The sequence below is a fragment of the Diadema antillarum genome, unplaced genomic scaffold, assembly GCF_040938485.1.
Source record: "Diadema antillarum isolate AM-2024a unplaced genomic scaffold, OU_Dant_1.0 scf00000112, whole genome shotgun sequence".
Taxonomy (NCBI): domain Eukaryota; kingdom Metazoa; phylum Echinodermata; class Echinoidea; order Diadematoida; family Diadematidae; genus Diadema; species Diadema antillarum.
The window spans coordinates 4,023,805-4,043,440 of NW_027271001.1; the positions used below are offsets into that span (position 1 = coordinate 4,023,805).

Genomic DNA, 19,636 nt, shown 5'->3' on the forward strand with positions numbered 1-19,636 from the left:
GGGAGCATTATTGATAACATCACATATTGTATGTTAGGCTATACCGTACAAATGCTATTTGGCCATCGAACATAAGCAAGGGTTTAGGCCTACTTTTTCTATCCTTCTTATTGTATTCATTCTTTCTTCTTCTCGCTCACGTCAATCTCTCCTCCTCTTCTTATTTTTCGTTTTCTCATTATCCTCTTAGTTCCTTTTTTATTATTCTTAATTATCTTCTCTCCTTTTATCCATTCTGCTTCCTTGACTGAAGCTATTACCTGGCTGTGTCTTATCAGGAGGTGAGAGTCTCACCTCCCTCGATCGTCCTATAAATGCAATGCACTTGGCCGTTTAGCAATGTCCTACAATGAAATGCACGTTGACTTGAGAAGAGTAATAAAACGGTGATCATCACCCACGGAGCCAAACGACTATCTAAATAAAATCATATGTCATATTTTCTACGTTTCCTATCCATGTACAGTTACTAATTAGGTAGCATGGCATGGAAATATGCAAGTTACATCCAGTTTATACGGGGTCATTTGAGTAGTGTAGTGATGGGCAGATGATGTCATCAACAGAATCCAAATTTAGGAAGATTTCTTTTTTCATTTTTTGTTGGCGTATCCGAATAATCTGAAGAAAAATAGAAAATACATTCAAAAATATGGCACGTATATTATCAGGACATTATAAATCAACACAAGTAAAAATACATTTGTTGATATTGCATATCCTTTACCCCATCATAAAGCCCGGATGGCACATTGTGCCCCCTACCATATTTTCATTTGCCACCCCTAGGATATGCCCTTCAGTCGATTTTCGATCAAATTTGGTGACTTTTCCCAAAACTTTATTGCGAAAATGTTGATGTATAACTTAGCAATATCCGATATTGCTGGTTGTGATGGTAACCGTAAACTGACAACCATGTCCCGTCAAATTTTGTACGTTTTTCTGTTCCAGTTTCAGTTTAAACAATATAATAATGGATGAATAACTGGGGGCTTGGGGGCTGTACTTTGCTGAAGGACCAAAATGTGAAGTAATTACGGTCGTGAATTACCCTGAATTGGTCTTCATATTATCTACTTTATTCTAATATGACATGGACAACAAACGATAGATATAATAAGAAATAATGGAAAATACAGCATTTTCCAAAGACTAACCTTTTATTCAGTGTCATTTTCACACAAGCTTTGCTTGTAGTATCATTTGTCTATCATATTATCAATCTGCAAACTCAAAATTCCAATATTGTTAAAATATAGAATGTGATACAAATATATGTACATGTCACATGCAATAGCCTGCATCATATAGGTCTCGTATAATATTTCTTTATGTTGTAATGAATAGCGCCCCCATGTGTTGACCTTGAGAAATTTCAACCATATCAAATACTAAAGGTGGACTTGCTTTTTCTTTGTGGCAAATATAACAATGCTTAGAATGAAATAAGAACATATACCCAGGATAAAGAAATAAAAAGAAAAAAAAAACATGGCTTTAGCATATTTCCTATGCATATCTTTATACTTTGGCAAATAGCGCCCTCAATGGGTGACCTTGAGAAATTTCAAATGTTGGGTCATATAGAGTATAAGTTGATCTACTCATGTGCCAAATATGGCGGTGATACATCATGTAATAAAGAAGTTATATGGGGGGCATGTACAATGTGCCCCCCCCCCCCCTCCTTGGGCCTGGAAGGGGTCAAAATAGCTTGGGTAATGGCGTTGTATGAGCAACAGTAAGGTTTACAGATATTATACTCACATGTCCCCATATTTTGGAAGGAGGGTTGAGGATGCAGCATAGTGGATATGAGCTTCTCTATTTCTTCACATTTTGATTTTACCACTGCGTGGAGTATGCTGATACTGAAAATACAGATGCACACGATACGCTCACAACCTAACACACACACACACACACACACACACACACACACACACACACACACACACACACACACACTCACTCACACATACACACACACCCACACTACACCACACATACATCCACACACAGTGACAGACAGACATTTTTTTTTTTGTAAAGGGACGAATTCCCCCTTCCCCCCCCCCCCCCTCCCCACACACACGCACAGACTCACATGCGAACACGTGTTTCATAATACCTTTTATCATGATTCTTTGGGCGTGTGTACTGTGTTCGCAGAGAATGTACAAATCGGCCTATGCTAAACGCTTCTTGTAACAACATCTGATTTTCCATTTGGCTAGGGGTTCTCTTACAATTTCATATATTTTCTTTTTTTTTTTTTTTTTTTAAGGAGAGTCACTGGTTCGTGGCGACGCCAGTTTTGTTTTGCATCTGTTTGGGATTTCACAAAGTGAAATTTGCAGGTTACTGTCGCTGATGGCAGCATTCACCCAATGTTCATGGGAGGAGCATTCTATTCTCGGTGGTTCGCGGTGTACTCTTCATCATTCATCGAGTTCTAATCAGGCAGGTGGGAGAGAGATCAAAATGGTTCGTTTTTGATTGTCTGACTGCTTGAAAATTAGTTCTCGCTATACCTGCAAACCAGCCTTCTGTAATCGCAAACCCTACCTGATCCTGGCACTGCTGAACCAAACTTGAAATGCAGCACCAGAAACGTTTATTGATGTCGAACCTATAAAGCTACGGTAAGTCTATGATAACTTAATGGGGGGGGGGGGGGGGGGGGGGTCTCCTTCCAGCTCTTAATTTTGACTGAAAAATCGTTGTATGAAAATCATACCTCGGTGAAGCTCAGAGCGAAAAAGAAGAAGTAGCAGGAAAGTTAAAGCTGTTGAAAGTTCCTCTAAATGATTTGTTGCAGTTCGGATTTCGTTGTCACGTGACATATTTCCTGCTGTATACGTATTTTCTTTTTACATTTTCCAGCAAAGTAATCTCAAACACATTTTCTAGAATTTGCGCAAAATCCTTTGAGATACGTTAAGAGCTAAGATTGCTTAAAACAGGGAGGTGAGACACCTCCCTGCTTAAAATGACCTTCTTTGGACGTAGGCCCTCCCACTGGCTTCAGCGTTCTATTGATTCTTCGTCCAATTTATTTGTTTATTCATTTACATCTTGCTTATCGTTCTCTCTTCTGTATCAATTACAGGACTTGTAGATTGATTACTCCCTCCGTTAATAAGCCAGTTCGCAGTTCCACTTTGCGCATGAGCAGAAGAAAGGTTATTCGTACCAACAGGCATGTTTATTTTTTAATTCACTGGGATAAGCATCTGTGATGTACAGATTATTCATGTAATCCCTATAAACGCTGCTTGCCAGCACATCCACCTGACAGCAAAAGTGGTATTTGGCAATTATCAATAGAAAGAGAATGTTAATACATTCAATGCAAAATAATGAAATGGATGCTTTCCCAAGTGTTAATTGACGGATCATTCTGGTCATCTGGTCTATGGAAGTTCATTCTTTGTTTGAACAGGGTCAATGAATTCCATGTATGTAAAGCTTACGCACTATGTCGCGCTAAAACGAATGAAGTGCCCCTAACCACATGAGGAAAAAAAAAGAAAGGTCATTCGGACCAATGTGACCATGAGCTAACTCTGAACTGGCTTATTGCAATGTTGATGCTGGCTTAGAGCGATTCTACATAATATAGGGCTGCTGATAATGATGTAAATTGATTGTCATATTAACCCAGAGAAACATCTTCATTGTTAGCACTAGGCCCTTCTTTGTTCTGAAGATAAGATTATGAAGGTCACGCGGAGACGTTTTCACACTGTTCTTTTCTAATGAGCTCCCTCCTGGAGACATTGTATTAGTATCTATAAAGTTCAAATAATCATATTGTTTGAGCTGTTCATAATGTAGTTTGATTTGATATCAGTATTGTCTGGAGCAAGTTATATTCAATAGAGCCCCCATTTATTTTTATTGTTTTCTTAAACAAAAATTAACAACAACAACAACAACAACAACAACAACAACAACAACAACAACAACACACTACCAAGAGGATTTACCATTATAATTATACCTCAGCATTGCCAGATACCGATTCTATTCATGTAAAAAGGTCTAAAAAAAGCCAAGCCCAGGGACGTTGCATCGGGCGGGATACACCTGCCAAGAATTTCTCTCTGTCTCTCCTTTTTGGTTTTTCATTTTATTTCATTGTAATAAAGATTGCTTTTTGGTTGTTATCTTTTTCGTGCGGAGCCCTATGCATACTACCATGAGTCTCACACCAATAACCGATCTAAAATCTGATTGTTATTTTTTTCTTTCAAGAACACATTCTTTCAAGAACACACATTTATCGGTGACCATTTTTTTCCATTTATATTTATGCGCGTAATGATAATTAGTTTAACTGTAATTGTTATCCTATTCATTTTATTCATTTCAGAAATGTGAATATAAATGCAATGAACAGTGAAATGACAGATCCGTTGTACAGCATTTTCTGATTTATGTAAAATCGATAAATCATGTTATTCTAAAACTTTTGGCGATGGTCGTGTGTGTCTTTATATGCGCGCGTGTGTGTTCTGATTTGTTTGTTTGTTTATTTGTTTTCATGCATTTCTGTCTGTCTTGCAGTCTTGTTGTCTGGATGTTGGTGTGTTTTGCAAACAGGATCGTCGATAAGCAATTCCATTCCAACACGTAACAGGACCAATCCCATACAGACGAACGCATGCATGAGTCAAACACACGCGAGTGTGATACGTGTCTACGGGAGCGATGTTCTTTCTTGCGAAGATACGTTATTCCGAGACACAGAAGTTGAAATTCCCTGTAGGCCTACCTACATGTTCGTTAATCCGAAAATGAAATAGGGTCAGTTAATCCAAAGGTTAGTTATTCTGAAGATTCCATAGTCCGAAAATGAAATGATGTTCGTTATTCCGAAAGTTTGTTAATCCAAAAATAGAAAAAAAAAGATGGGTACAAACGAACTTTTAGAATTACGAATCTTATTTTATTTTCGGATTAATGAAACTTCGAGAGGACAAACCCTCGGAATAGTGAATTCTAATCGCGTATTGGTGTGCAAGAGGAAGAAGGCAATTCATTTACGTTTGACAATAGAAAAGATAAAGTACGTACCTTAATCTAACGAGCCATGAAATCACACAATTCGCACAAGCACTCTAAGCGGCATACATTTCAGCTTGTTGAATTTATTGGCTATACGTTTTTTGTTCTTACCAAGCGTCGATTGCATAATTTCACAAAGAAAAACATTATACACAACTGAAATGTTCACATGCAGGCAACAGAACACCAACAGTAAATTTGAACGAGAACATAAATCATCGAATATCTGAACTTTAGGAAGGTTAACAGTGACACCGGAAGTTAAGAAGCTCACAGGTAACATCCAAGTAATACTGTATTTCTATCTTGACACTTTAAAAAAGAGTTAAGCATAATCGTGTACTATTGGTACACTTACGAAACCCCTCTTATATTTGTTCTATCGCTTTTGTCTATTTGCTCTTTACTGCGATGGAAGATGTAAAATGACTCAGAGAATGTGCACAAATATCCATTAGTGTATTTCATCTATGCTATCATGATATCGCATGCTGCTTTTGTAAAGAGAATGAAAGCATTTTACTATCCTTGATCTGGAAAGTCTGACGGAGCCCCTGACGATGAGAATGCATAATTCTATGCCTAACCAAAGCTAATCCTCATTTTCTTTGCAGACAAACACACCTATTAAAAGATCAGGACATCGTTTCATGAAATTTATCAGCACTGACACGCTGTCAGTCCTTGACAATTACCATAGTAACAGTCAGTGACCCGAGTTTCTCGGCTCATCAAAACCAAGGATTTTACTGAATTTGTCAGAGACTGAACACTTCTCAGGGCTGACAACTTTCATGAAATACTGTCCAGGTGTCCAGTCAGTTACTGATCTGCGCCAGCTACGTCAGCTTGACAAAAAGACATACCCTATCATAGTGAGTTTTCACCCCGCAAGAGGGGGCTGTTTCAGAGTTTGGGAGCACCTTCTTTGTGGAAATTTAGCATGAATTGAAATAGAGTCCAATCATAGCCACTGTGTGTTAGTTAATGAAGCAGGTAGGGCCTACTAATGTGGTGCAGGTTGGCTCAAAACATACTAGACCAATATTCATTAATTGATTCACGACTATGATACCTTGGAACTTTTCCTTTCAGTTATACAGACTGAAAGTAATTAATTTTCTACGATAATATCTTGGAATATCGAGAAAAGTTTGATAGATATTAAGGTATTGAGAACAATCTCCAGGTTTACATATTGTGGAATTATAGTGTCATTTATGTCTAAGATCGCCCGTTCCCCCCCTCCTCTTTCGCTGAAACGTATCAAAGGTTTTGCCCCCAGAGCATTCTTTACTTATGACGAACACTGTTTGTTTTGTATGCTAATGGACGTAATCCACACATGATTCATTAGAAAAAAATATAGATAAACAATAAGCAGAATAGAATATCTGACTCTTCTCATTAGTCATACAATTTTGAAGATACCATACACGAGACATCAATAACATACCAAGATTCTGAGCATGACGAGAAAATGATACAGCGATGGGAAAAGGAAATCCCGCGTAAGCCACAATCAAGACAGCTACTGAAGTTCGTTATCTTCATGTCAATTTTGTACATCATGCTCTTTTGTTTTGATCGTGATGAAATCCACATATACAGTTTACACCCAGCACATATCATGTGGCTGAATAATCAACGGAACCCTGTCAAATGAATTATGGAAGGCCAAAGCTTATTATTTTGTTCACTGAAACTGCGGATACAGTGTGATAATGAACTAAAATGGTCAATGACTAACGGAAAGTTGTCGGTGATCTAGTATTCCTCAATCTCGCCCTCCTCTTCCTCACCATCGTTGGAATCAACGCCGACCTCTTCGTAATCTTTCTCGAGAGCAGCGAGATCTTCTCTAGCCTCGGCAAACTCTCCCTCCTCCATGCCCTCTCCCACGTACCAGTGGACGAAAGCGCGCTTGGCGTACATCAGGTCGAACTTGTGGTCGAGACGAGCCCAAGCCTCGGCGATGGCCGTGGTGTTGCTCAGCATGCACACGGCACGCTGGACCTTGGCCAGATCGCCACCGGGTACGACGGTTGGTGGCTGGTAGTTGATACCGACCTTGAAGCCAGTTGGGCACCAGTCGACGAACTGGATGGATCTCTTGGTCTTGATGGTAGCGATGGCGGCGTTGACATCCTTGGGGACGACATCACCACGGAACAGGAGACAGCAGGCCATGTACTTGCCATGACGAGGATCGCACTTCACCATCTGATTGGCGGGCTCGAAGCAGGAGTTTGTAATCTCAGCAACGGTCAGCTGCTCGTGGTAGGCCTTCTCGGCAGAGATGACGGGAGCGTAGGTGGCCAGTGGGAAGTGGATGCGGGGGTAGGGCACCAAGTTGGTCTGGAATTCGGTCAGATCGACGTTGAGGGCGCCATCGAATCGCAGGGATGCTGTGATAGATGACACAATTTGGCTAATGAGACGGTTCAGGTTGGTGTAGGTGGGACGTTCGATGTCAAGGTTCCGACGGCAGATGTCGTAGATGGCCTCGTTGTCGACCATGAAGGCGCAGTCAGAGTGTTCCAGTGTCGTGTGCGTCGTCAGGATGGAGTTGTAAGGTTCGACAACAGCTGTGGACACCTGAGGAGCAGGGTAGATTGAGAATTCCAGCTTGGACTTCTTTCCGTAGTCGACGGAGAGACGCTCCATAAGAAGAGAGGTGAAGCCAGACCCGGTGCCACCGCCGAAGCTGTGGAACACCAGAAATCCTTGAAGTCCAGTGCACTGGTCAGCCTGCAGACAAAGAAAAAGAAGTGGTTCAGAAACAGTCAACAAGCTTGGTTTGGTATCCGCAATGGTATTATCGAAGATTTTATAATCACTAGTTAATCCAGGACAATTCGTGTATATTATTGTGTATATGCGCGTATGTAGCATTTTGTGATCATGTTTGAATAACAGACATACAGATCATCTTGTCAATAAAGTTTCCATCGGTCGTGCAACAGAAAATGTGTGTCCTTCTAAGTGAGCCATATTCATGATAAATGTAGTTTAAAAGAAAATTCGAGTGTTAAGAGTGTAAATGGAGTATGACAACGTTCTATCTATTCGCAGCAGTGGGTGTCATACAAGAATATACCTTTGAGTGAAATACCCCAGGAAAACATACCAACTTTCTGATCTTGTCTAAGACTTGGTCAACGAGCTCCTTGCCAACGGTGTAGTGACCACGGGCATAGTTGTTGGCGGCATCCTCCTTGCCAGTGATCAGCTGCTCAGGGTGGAACAGCTGGCGGTAGGTTCCGGTGCGGACCTCATCTAGCAAGGTAAGGATACACAAGACCGGCGATTTAATGACTGTAATGAGACTGTGAGAATAACTTGATCAGATGGTATTTGAACTCTCATTTTTTTAGTGTTAACCCTTCAATGTTTGTTATGATGTATAAGGTACTTAAAATGATAATTTTAATACAGAGAGAATACCTGAAAGATCACTGAAAGACCACTGCGAATGCATTACAACAAGCCAGCGAAGTTAATGATTGAAAAGGAAACCTTGTGAAAAAAAAACACGTGGTATTCGAATTTCAAAATAGCACAAGCCTGAGTTCACGCTTATAGCCGCTGACTAGGTTGTACTCTGATTCGTTCTCATAAATATTTTGTTTTTCCATTTACGCACAGTGACGATTCACATTAAATCAAGATAGTAGTGTTGAACGGTTGCATTGAAACCGGAAATAAATTCCGTTATATATAGTTTGAACAAGAGGTGTAAACAAATGCTTTCATGCCCTACTGTCGCACGTTGGCCATCCAGCGTTATTTACTCTGGCATCTCATCGCTGAGATAATATCAACTGAAATTCCACAGCTGTCAAACAGAAGAGGTGATATAGGATAGGAGATAATATAGCGATAGTTCTTACCGACAACCGTGGGCTCGAGATCGACGAAGACGGCACGGGGAACGTGCTTGCCGGCTCCAGTCTCGCTGAAGAAGGTGTTGAAGGAGTCGTCACCTCCGCCCAGTGTACTGTCAGCTGGCATCTGACCATCCGTCTGGATGCCATGCTCTAGACAGTACAACTCCCAGCATGCATTGCCGATCTGGACACCGGCCTGACCAACGTGGACTGAGATACATTCACGCTACAAGAAAGAGGGAGAGAGAGAGAGAGAAAGAGAGAGAGAACGAGATTTAATTTCTTGAATGACAATATTCAGAGTAGGACCTGGAACATTTAGAAATTTCAGGATGTTCAGACATGTCAAAAAGTACGTGTCTCAGTCATTTCGGGACCTTTGCTCTGCTTGAATCAAATGACATCTCAAAGCCTCATCCTGATAGCTCTGCACAATATTCTGTATGTGACATGAATATTACGTGTGTGTGTGTGTGTGTGTGTGTGTGTGTGTGTGTGTGTGTGTGTATTTTTGTATGTATGTGTATATAGATACAGAGAGGGGGGAGCGAAAGCCTGGACAAAGAACTTAAATTCTGAGGATATAGCGAGAAGGAAGAGTACCGACAATGCTTTCCTGACTGCGTTCCTGACCGAGGGCGTCTTGCAATGTTCCTGCAACCGTTTCCTGCCTGCATACACATTGTTTATCTATCATCAGGCACGATAGTCAAGATGACTAATGTTATGGGAAAAGATGTACAGAGGATCCTTAGCATCACATCAACGTGGGTCGAAAACTACATTAATGAGGATGATGGATTGCTTATTCTGCCGAGGTTCGAACAGCCTTTTATCTCCTTTAGCCTGGAATGAGCAGCCTCGCTCTAAACCAAAGATTCGGAAAGGTGACTGAAAGCAGTAGCATTTGCTGACCCTTGGATTTGAAGAATTAATTTTGGGGCAACTTCAAGAGAATCAGCAGCAAAACATAGACCCTTTAACACATGTACGTCTCCGGTTATTACCCTTGAAATTCTCCATCACAGTCGTGACAGTGAAGCATGAATCCTACACTCCTGACACTGCCCGGTAACTCCGCTGGACCAAAGTCCTCCTATCTCCGCTGTGCTGGGAGCATACTTTCTCATAACCCGCTGTGGTCGTGATATATGATCAGTACTGATAAAAAATTGGCAGAACTGGCCACCGGAAGTCGCTTGCTCTGGAGAGGACAGGCAAGGTATCTGTTCCAGCTTAAGATGTCTGAATTCCTTGAGACAACATTTTGTAGTCAGATTTCCATTGGTACAAAATCTACAGGTTAGCCATGCATGTGTTTATATCCTAGTCGCGCACTATATTGGAGGGTGTACGTCATGAGCTCGATATCCACGAATCATACAGTCCTCGAGCCACATAGCCCACGACTTATGTATACAGCCCATGAGTCATAGGACCCATGAGTTCGGCACTAGGCAAATAAGTCCCATGAGCATGAGTCCGACACTAAGCAAACCAGACCCACGGAAATTGACGCATTAAGCCCCGTGGTGTAATGTCGACTCCATTATTGGAAGGCAATACTATAAGAGGTCATCAGGCTGAAAAAATTGCGAGAGAAGACCGAAGCAGAAGAAACAGCAATTAAAGCTAGGTTACATCATGCATTGAAACCAGGTAGAGAAGAGGGAGCTAAGTTGGTAGAGGACCAATGAGAGTAAGAATCTGCGTATCACCTACACCTGAATTTAACTCACTGCTTCTGTGAAATAGTAACACATACAGCTGTACCATGCAACACATTCGGTTCCCGTATCCAGTGGGCAAGTGCAACATGGGATACCTCCTGAAAAAATGGGCCGATGTAGTTACAATAAACACCCCAACGCCTTTACTACTCAACCGACTCCCACCGGCGCATTTACAATGTAACACGAGACACCACAAAGAGGCTCAAGAAAAGCGGGATACCGCAAGGGTACACAAAATCTCAGAATTCCCAATACGCATGTAGCGAGTTTACAGACCTTTCTAACAGTGAAATGAAAATAAGTCACGGAACACGCTAGATGATATTCTGATATATTAGACGAATTTATACATTATGAACGATAACGGTAATTCTACCTTTAGTCAGCCCGTCCGGGTTGATTTCATTCTTTCTTGAACACAACTTTAATATTCTGTTTATGTAGAAGTAATAATTATGTAAGCCACCATTGTAGGGCAATTCCTCCTGCTTGTCCCGATGAACGACATTCTGTACAATAACTATGACAGAGAATTCCACCTTGTAAAACCGAAAAGTATTACAACAGAAGACAAGTGACCTTTGAATTGTTGAAAGGCTTTCGCAATGCTCAGTGGGTGAAAGGAGGGGGGGGGGGTTGTAATTATGACATCTTTGTTGTGATTTGACAAGCTTTATTCTGTAATTCTGCCGATAGATAAATTGCATATGACATATTTTTAATCTGAATGAGGGAGAGTCGGAGATGATCCTGAAGCACGCATTATTTTTGACAGAAGATGTCGGAAGAAGTTGTTCGTATCGAATTTTTTAACAGACTGATGTAATGTTCATGTCCATCCATTCGAATGTTATGTCCCATTTCATTATCGTTCATCTCGCTAGTTTGCACTATATCATGAGGACGATGACCCCCTTTAAGTGCTATTAGGGTATTTATTGGGGAGGACGTATGCTTTATTTCCGAAGTCACATCACATTTATAATCCACGAGCTAACATCACGTGACACGAATGACTCATGGGCAGGCGAACCGTGGTCGTAGACGTGACCACGCCCCCTAAATTGTAAGATTGATTAATGAGTTATGATTCGTCTGCAAGTTAGTCTTACTAATACGGTTTGTATACTAAGTCTCAGTAAACGAGTGAAAAAACAGCAACAACAACTGTACCCTATTCAGTTGCACGTTAAGTATGTAGAACCATAGTAATGATTCATCATGCCGTGCTTGTGCATGGAAAGCCATTGCCAAAGTTTATGAATCGTAACAAAATCCTATTATCAATTTTATGTCAACAGACTTTTTACTCAGAATAATATCATGCCTCTTTCTCTCGATTCTTCTTCGGGAACATGTCATTAATGAAAAACATGCATATTGTAAGGATTTCCATTGTTACGCTGTAATGGTGTTTCATCAATAAGGATTATGACTACAGCGTGTGACGCAAATGTAATGACCATTAGCTAAATTAATGTCTGACGAAAATGAATATCTGTAGATTTGGTGTGTGAACACTCACGCACTAATTGTCATCATATTTCGTTTGACTCGGCGAGCATTTAATTTCATCGGCAATTTTTAGATTCAGTACTAATGGCATGGAATAGTTTTGGTGAGATGGGGCTTCAGGTTTTCATCTTTTTTTTTTTGGTTAGAAAATGTGTAACCTCTTATGAAATATGAAAGAGCAAAATTCTAAAAGGAATTGAAGTTTATTTGATAAAAATCGCTTTTGAAATTGGCTGAGATATCCAAACACACAGAGGTGTAAATAAAAGATGCGACCCACCTTTTACTATAGGATTACTTTTTTTTTACTCGTTTTTTTGATATCTCAGCCATTTCATAACTGAATTTCATCAAATAAAATCTGGATTACTATAAGAACTGTATGCTCACTTTCATAAGTGGTTTCTAATTATCTCGCAAAAAAAAAAAAAAAAATCTGAATCCCCCATCTCAACCAAAACTGCACATCGATCCCTAATGATTTCCATTCCATGCATGCATAAAGGAAATAATCTCGCTAATCTTTAATGCCCTCTTTTCGATTATGGATTGACATCAGAGTTTTTCTTTTTTCGTTTTTGTTTTTGAGGTCGAAATCAGAGAGTTCCGACCCCTTTAATATGCTTCTTCTCTTCTTTCCTTCTTTCCCATCCTCTGCTTCCCCCCTCCCCATCTCACCCCGTCCCCTCTTTATCGCTATACCTCGCAAACACGGAGAAACGTATACACATCACACATGTAGGCCTACATCACACACATATGCACATGCACAATCTAGTCAGACACACAAATGCACACACTTTCTTTCTTTCTCTTTTCCCTCTTCCCCCTCTCTCTCTCTGTTTACTCCCCTCCCCCTCCTCTTTTCCCCCTCTCCTTGGTCCCGTTTCTCTCATTTTCTTCATCTGCCCATGCTTAAATTCGATAGTTTCCTGTATGCCATTGGATGATAAATGCGCAAATACACCATGCACTAAAGAGCGTGTATCACGACGTCTTCCACTGTCGTTTATTATACTAGTAGACGTCGATTACGAGCCTCCGTTCGTTGTGCATGTGAGGAGTGGCTTTATAAAGTCGCAACTCACATATATTATGATTATCGATGCTTGTGATATGATCCTTCCGAGAGATCATGGTCCTCTAAGCGGAAAGCACACTCAACCCCCCCCCCCCCCTTTCCAAAACTATACGTAATCAGATAAAACGATGCCCATCATCAAAAGAAGATGCAGACCACCGAATCTGGACCTATCAACACAAACTTTGCGATGAGACCTAAAGACGAAAAGTTCTGCTTTGCATTTACTTAATTGATTATACATAATGGCTTTGTAGAGCAACAATAGTATATGCTTAATCCCTCTGTTATTCCAGGCGTTACATTGATCGTTGATTGTATACACAAGATTCTCTGTGTCAACTTTTGAAAGTCACATTGAACCGACTCCAATATATCGGAACGAATTCCCGCTGGCAATGGCGGGGTAAATAGAATGCCGCTTTAAAAGCATTTTGGCGTTCGAAGCCACATCAGACATTGATTTCTATGATACGCCAGCCCCTCTGCACCATCTGCCAGCTGTTTGCATCCTTTCCACGCAGTCTTCCGCAGCAAGCACAGAGTATAACAAATCACCAGTTGTCAATGATTGTAGGTCTGCATTGGATTCGGACTCATTATCCGTGGTCATGCTGTTACATAGGTCTAAAGTGTGCAGCGGGTGCACCGGTAGAGCGATTGGATGATGGGGAGTGAGGGGAGTGGGGGGGGGGGGGGCACTGGACTATAACAGGTTGAGAAAAAAAAAGTCCTACTTATGTTATGACAGAAATGACCGGGACATTATGCACATAGATTACATACCAAGTGCATAGAGACACACATGCATACACATACATGTATAATAAACTGATGTGCGGACATGATACATAAGCACATGCATATACCCGCTTTTATAGACCTACTTCATATTTTCATATTCTTATCTCTCTTTATATAAATTACACAAATTATCTCTTCGCAAAAGGCGATTTTCATGCCAGAGAATGGCTGTTTTTGTGACTTCTCTGGAAATCCGAAGTAGTAGCGTGCGTGCTTAAAAATGCTGATGATAATGATAATAATAATATTATATAGAGTGTATGTATCTTTATTTTACTGATCATGTAGACAAGAACATGTTGTTAATCCTATCTGGTTATATATATTTACAACGATTCGCATGTCAAATTCATGATATTGTTTCTTATACATGCTGTTGAAGAAAGAAAGTGAAAATAAAGTTTGAATTTGAATTTGAATTTGAATAATAAAATGCATTCTTCGGAATAATTGCGAGAAAGCGATATGAATCGGAGATTATGTTTTCTCGCATTTTGGAACAATGATGCTCAGATCTCATCAGACATCTTTAGCCTGGTGTCGATGTCATCAGCAGAGTACATGCGGCGTATATACTACTTTCAAGTACTCGTAGTCGGTGAAACGGATCATTTAACTTTTCAAGGCGCTCAGCACACACAGCAGAGACAAACACACACATGCATCTTCTTTTCCCGCATCTATTACATCAGACGTTTAATGCAGAATGCGCCAGCAAGGGAACGGAGAAATGCTAATTGTATGGCTATTCGATGTAGTGCGATGCAGAATGGTGGGGTAATATTCGAGGAGAAGGCAGCTTCTGTCGCACTATCTTCACGTCAGACGCTGACGTGGATCGGGGGGAGGCGGGTGAAGACTCGAAGTGATTTGTGCAGTGAGTAGTTTGGCAGCTATGACTCATCGCCGCCATTTTTTATTCCCGGTCCATATTATTATGATGACGGCGCTCCGGAGGCGCCGTGGCAGATACAGAGTGTTTCAGCAAAACTACCCCAGATATTTTTCATGTCAATACTCATACCCTCACTCAATAAATCCATATAGAATTTTCTTGCATGTTTGCTTGTTATCATAATGAGGCCTCCATCCATTTCAAGCTTAATCGCTTACGATGGTGGTCTCCTGCATTCAATGATCTCTGTTATTTACTGAAAAATATTGTTTATTTTATTTTAAGTTTCTGTGTACGTACACTGCTCAATGCAATCGCCTATGTGTATCTTTTTGTGTACTGTTATCGATTTATTTCACTGCACTTGCTATTCTATGTACTTTTTAAAATTTGTATTAAAATTGTATCATATTGAATGCAGAAATAAATCAAATCAAAAATCAAATAATAACGCATCCTTGCATGATTTTAAACGACAACATTTAAAGGTTTCTAGTTTCTTTACTAAAGGAAAGTGATGCTCCTAAGTCGCGCTGTGAGAGATGTCCGTATTTTGCCTGTTATGATCGTAAATCGCATCATGATCAGACTGATGATCACATTGTTCACTTCACAAGCTCTCCCTGATATTTTGTGGAATATCAGCAGACACGGTGGACAGTTTTTCCATTCCCTGGAATTTCATTTGCAAGTTATGATTGAAACAAGGAAATCGGGGTTTATTTGCGGCCTACATGAAATACCACCAATTTGACACATGATGAAAAGCCTTATCATGCTAATTCTAGACACATAATACATTCATAAATTTGTTTGTTTTGTTTTAATAACTATGTTATTGCTGTAATCATGATCAGACTGACAATATCAATGAATAAATTTGATCATGTTGATAATGCAAGAAGTATAAAACATTATTCAATCAAGTAAAGTACCATGTCTACGAGAATTGATTTGCCATGTTATAAACCTCGTGCAGATTTTGTGAAAACTGCATGCTACATTAGCGAGAGATTTGTACAACTGGACAATGAAGCGAGTTCACATCTATAGTGGTGATCGTATAGCCTGCTGATGGTTGTGGTAACGCTAAAATCGATGATGACGATAATGATGACGACGATGATGACGTTGCTTGATTAGGATCTCAACGTTTGCACTATGGACTCACACGAGACGTTACAGGTGAGGGGTAGAATCAAGCAGATATAATACACCCATGAAACTGTGACTGTAGGTGTTTCAGTATACATGTATGCAAATTGAAGTGTTTTTTTTATGAGATACCTTGTTCTGTGCGAGTCATTACTGTTGGGAACACCGGCTTCGCTGGCTGCCTTTTCCCTTGCGTGACATGATCTCTGATTGGCGAGTTCTTAAATTCTTAAGTAGCATTTCTCTTACCGCCAGTCCACTGCACTGAGATTGCTCCATAAAAAAGAGGAAAACGACATTAAATATTTTTGTCTTCTGTTCGTGCGCCATTTCGAGCCTGTTATCGTGGGAGTCTGTTCGTTTAGTGTGTCCACACGTATATGAATTTCATCTTCACAAGGATCACCAAAATGGACTTATGAATAATACAGACAATGGCAGAAGGTATGTATAAGACAATGCAATGTAATCATGGATATAATTATTAATTGGATGACACTTAAAGCAATATTATTTAAGTAAATATAACATGTAATTTCTATGCTCATATCATACTAAAAAAAGACATTGCCAATGTAGAAGAGATGACAGGACATTTCATAATTCATCGACGTGGAACCGAGGCTCTGCCATAGGACTAAACATAATCCCTATTATGTGCCTCCCGTGACAATGCCTGACCAAACACAATGAAAACTGACACACGATAACGCAGATGGGAAGTTAAAGTGCAACTTACATGAGTCAGTGTCTAATATCACTCATTCACTCAAACGCGCTCTGACAGGTATATAATTAAAAAAAAAAATCCGTATAGGTGTACAACGGTGCAAACACAGCGTGTTAGGAGGTTTAATTCAGCATGATACCACGTGTCGTATCACACGCCAAATTAACCATCGTCCTCTCGGATAGTTCACTTCACAGCGTGACGTAATCTGCTTTGCTTCAAGGCGTTATTCTTCCTAGCACTGAGAGAACCTGTCATTATCACAGTCACACAGCCGTAGAACCTCTTTATGAATGCGCTTACTAGCTTGATAATCTTAGCCAAAAGAGAGAGTTAAATCGCAAAAGCTATGAATTTACTGAACAGATTAATGAAGGTGTCAGCTCAATTCAGCCAATGACGAAATGGCTATGAATAAACGAGGAAAAGAAGGCGCACTTTAAGTGTCTTTAAATTTGCAAAGGTGGAAACTGATCTACACCGGGTCTGAAGCTATTATAATGGTGTACATGTTTGAAAGTCACCATTGCTACTTTTTATAGCCATGGTATACATGTACTGGAATTTGCTGATACTTCCACACATATTTTTCTCTCCTTTCTTGACTAACACAAAGATGGCAGAAAATTTGGCCTTTCGTATTAGCTTGAAATCGAGATGCTTTTGGCAAGAAGTTGGACCACCTTCCTTTTTAGCAAATGACCCAAAAAGACAATATGTGCAGTAGGTAATCTCCTCTCAAAATATCAACACACATGGAAGATCAAAGAGGTTTTTAAGTGGCGGATCCAAAGGGGGGCACAACCGGCGCACCCCCACCTCCCCCTTTATTTTTCGTTACTAAACAAAAGACAAAAAATGAAATGAAACCCGGAAGTGGCATCGGAAATATTAGTTGCGCCCCCCCCCCCCCCCACTTTACAGTATTCCTGGATCCGCCCCTGTTTATTCTGTGAGCATTCGGTCAATTCTTTCATGATGGCAACATCAAAACCCCTTGACGCCAGAATTGTTATGAGCACCTAAATGGGTCGTTTACTGTTCGTATTCACTTGAATCGACACCTTAAAACATATCTGTACCGCAGTCTCATATTTCTTCCTCTCTCTCTCCTCTCTCTCTCTCTCTCTCCCTCTCTCCCTGTTCTTTTCTTTGAAATACCGTCTTTTTTGCTTCTAAGTCTGCAGGAGTCTGCCTTGCGGCGGCGACACAGAACGAATTGAAAAGGTGGGTTCTTTGTTTGAGCTAAGCCTGCTCGGGGAAGGGAGGGGGGGGGGGGGGGGGAGGAGGAGAACTAGACTGAGGAAAGGGGGTGTTGCAGCTCCTTGTGAAGTTCACAGGGGATAGGCAACAGTAGACCAGCGGAAGGCTCCTTGGGCTGTATACCTCGAGAATGTATCGATTCTATAACGGTCATCATGTATACATTATACTTAGAATTATCGTTTGAAATTTGACTCCCCCCCCCCCCGCTCTATAGATAGATGTTTTACGTGATGCTAGCACGGCGTACAAAAGAGATGACGAATGCACCTCAACAAAAGGGTTTCCTGCGTCGTATGTAAATCTGATTAAACACAAAAATAAGCGGAGAGCTTAAATGCTCTGAATGGTAAATAAGAAGCTTATAAACTCACCATGATGTAACGAAGTTAGATGTTGAATGTGCGAAGAGAGATATTAATGTGGTGTTACGTCAGTATTCTAACTGCGGGTTTGAGTTGAAACACTCTCTTCCTAGACCTGTAATGGGTTCCGCAATTGCACTCACAAAGTGATATCTTCGATGCTGAATATATACAGAAAAACAATTTTCTTGAATGCAGCAGAGAGGAAAAGGATTCCCACCGAATTACACTTTTGAATGGTGAGAGATTGATGCAGAGAACGGTATACTGATGGAGTTCAAAGAAAGAGTAAAAAGAAAGAAAAGGTATGGCAGCGTTTTCCGGAGGATGGCTAGAGCAATCACTATGATGATGAAGCGCCGATCTCGAAATGTGCAGCTCGGTGATGGGAGAGCTTGGAAGCCGTAGCATCTCGGGCGATGCAGGCGAGGTCCCTCCCTTCTCTTTCCCCTTCTCTCTCTCTCTCTCTGTTCCCTTCTCTCTCTAAATATTATTATCTCGCTCTCTCCCTCTCCCCTCCATCTCTCCCCGCAGTCTCTCATACAGCTGCTATACAGTGTTTCCACACTGCGCCGTCCCGTCCCTGCTCATATCATTTGCATTACATTTTGCTCCTTGGTGCAAACACGATGGATCAGAATACTTTCTGGAGGGACGGAGAAAGGATATGAGTTGGGGGGGGGGGAGGAGGAGGGGTAGGGGGTATGAACGGTATTGTTCCGTGGGTATAGTGGAAGAACCGTATATGATCAGGTTAAATAATAAAAATAACAACAATAATTATGATGATAATGATAATAATGATAATAATAATATTGTACTAATAATAGTCTTCTTTAGCCAGAATCGCCTCTTCAGTGATACCAATGTACTATACCAGAGGGCCCCGATACCATTGTTTTTCACCTATAGCGTTGACAGTTTTTTTCCACGTGCAGTTGACGCCTTTAGGAAATGCAGAACTTTCTGTCTATTTTTCTTTCTGTCCATACTGCATGATCACAATCCTACAGATAGACAATTATGTGACAGAGATGTAAAATTATATTGTTTACATTTAGGATTTGTTATTACTAATCATTCCTTCAACCACTTCAGCAAATTAAAAAAAAATAAAAAAGAGAGGAAG

General features: G+C 40.6%; 1 protein-coding gene across 1 annotated transcript; it reads right to left on the reverse strand.

Annotated features, from left to right (window-relative positions):
* Nucleotides 1-6,500: 6,500 nt before the first annotated feature.
* On the reverse strand, nucleotides 6,501-18,860 carry LOC139719635 (tubulin alpha-1C chain-like). The gene is made up of 4 exons (XM_071631041.1): nucleotides 18,517-18,860; nucleotides 8,970-9,192; nucleotides 8,207-8,355; nucleotides 6,501-7,827 (listed from the first exon to the last, which is right to left on the reverse strand). The coding sequence occupies exons 1-4, from the start codon at nucleotides 18,517-18,519 to the stop codon at nucleotides 6,844-6,846; spliced, it is 1,359 nt and encodes a 452-aa protein (XP_071487142.1). The 5' UTR covers nucleotides 18,520-18,860; the 3' UTR covers nucleotides 6,501-6,843.
* Between the last annotated feature and the right edge of the window lie 776 nt (nucleotides 18,861-19,636).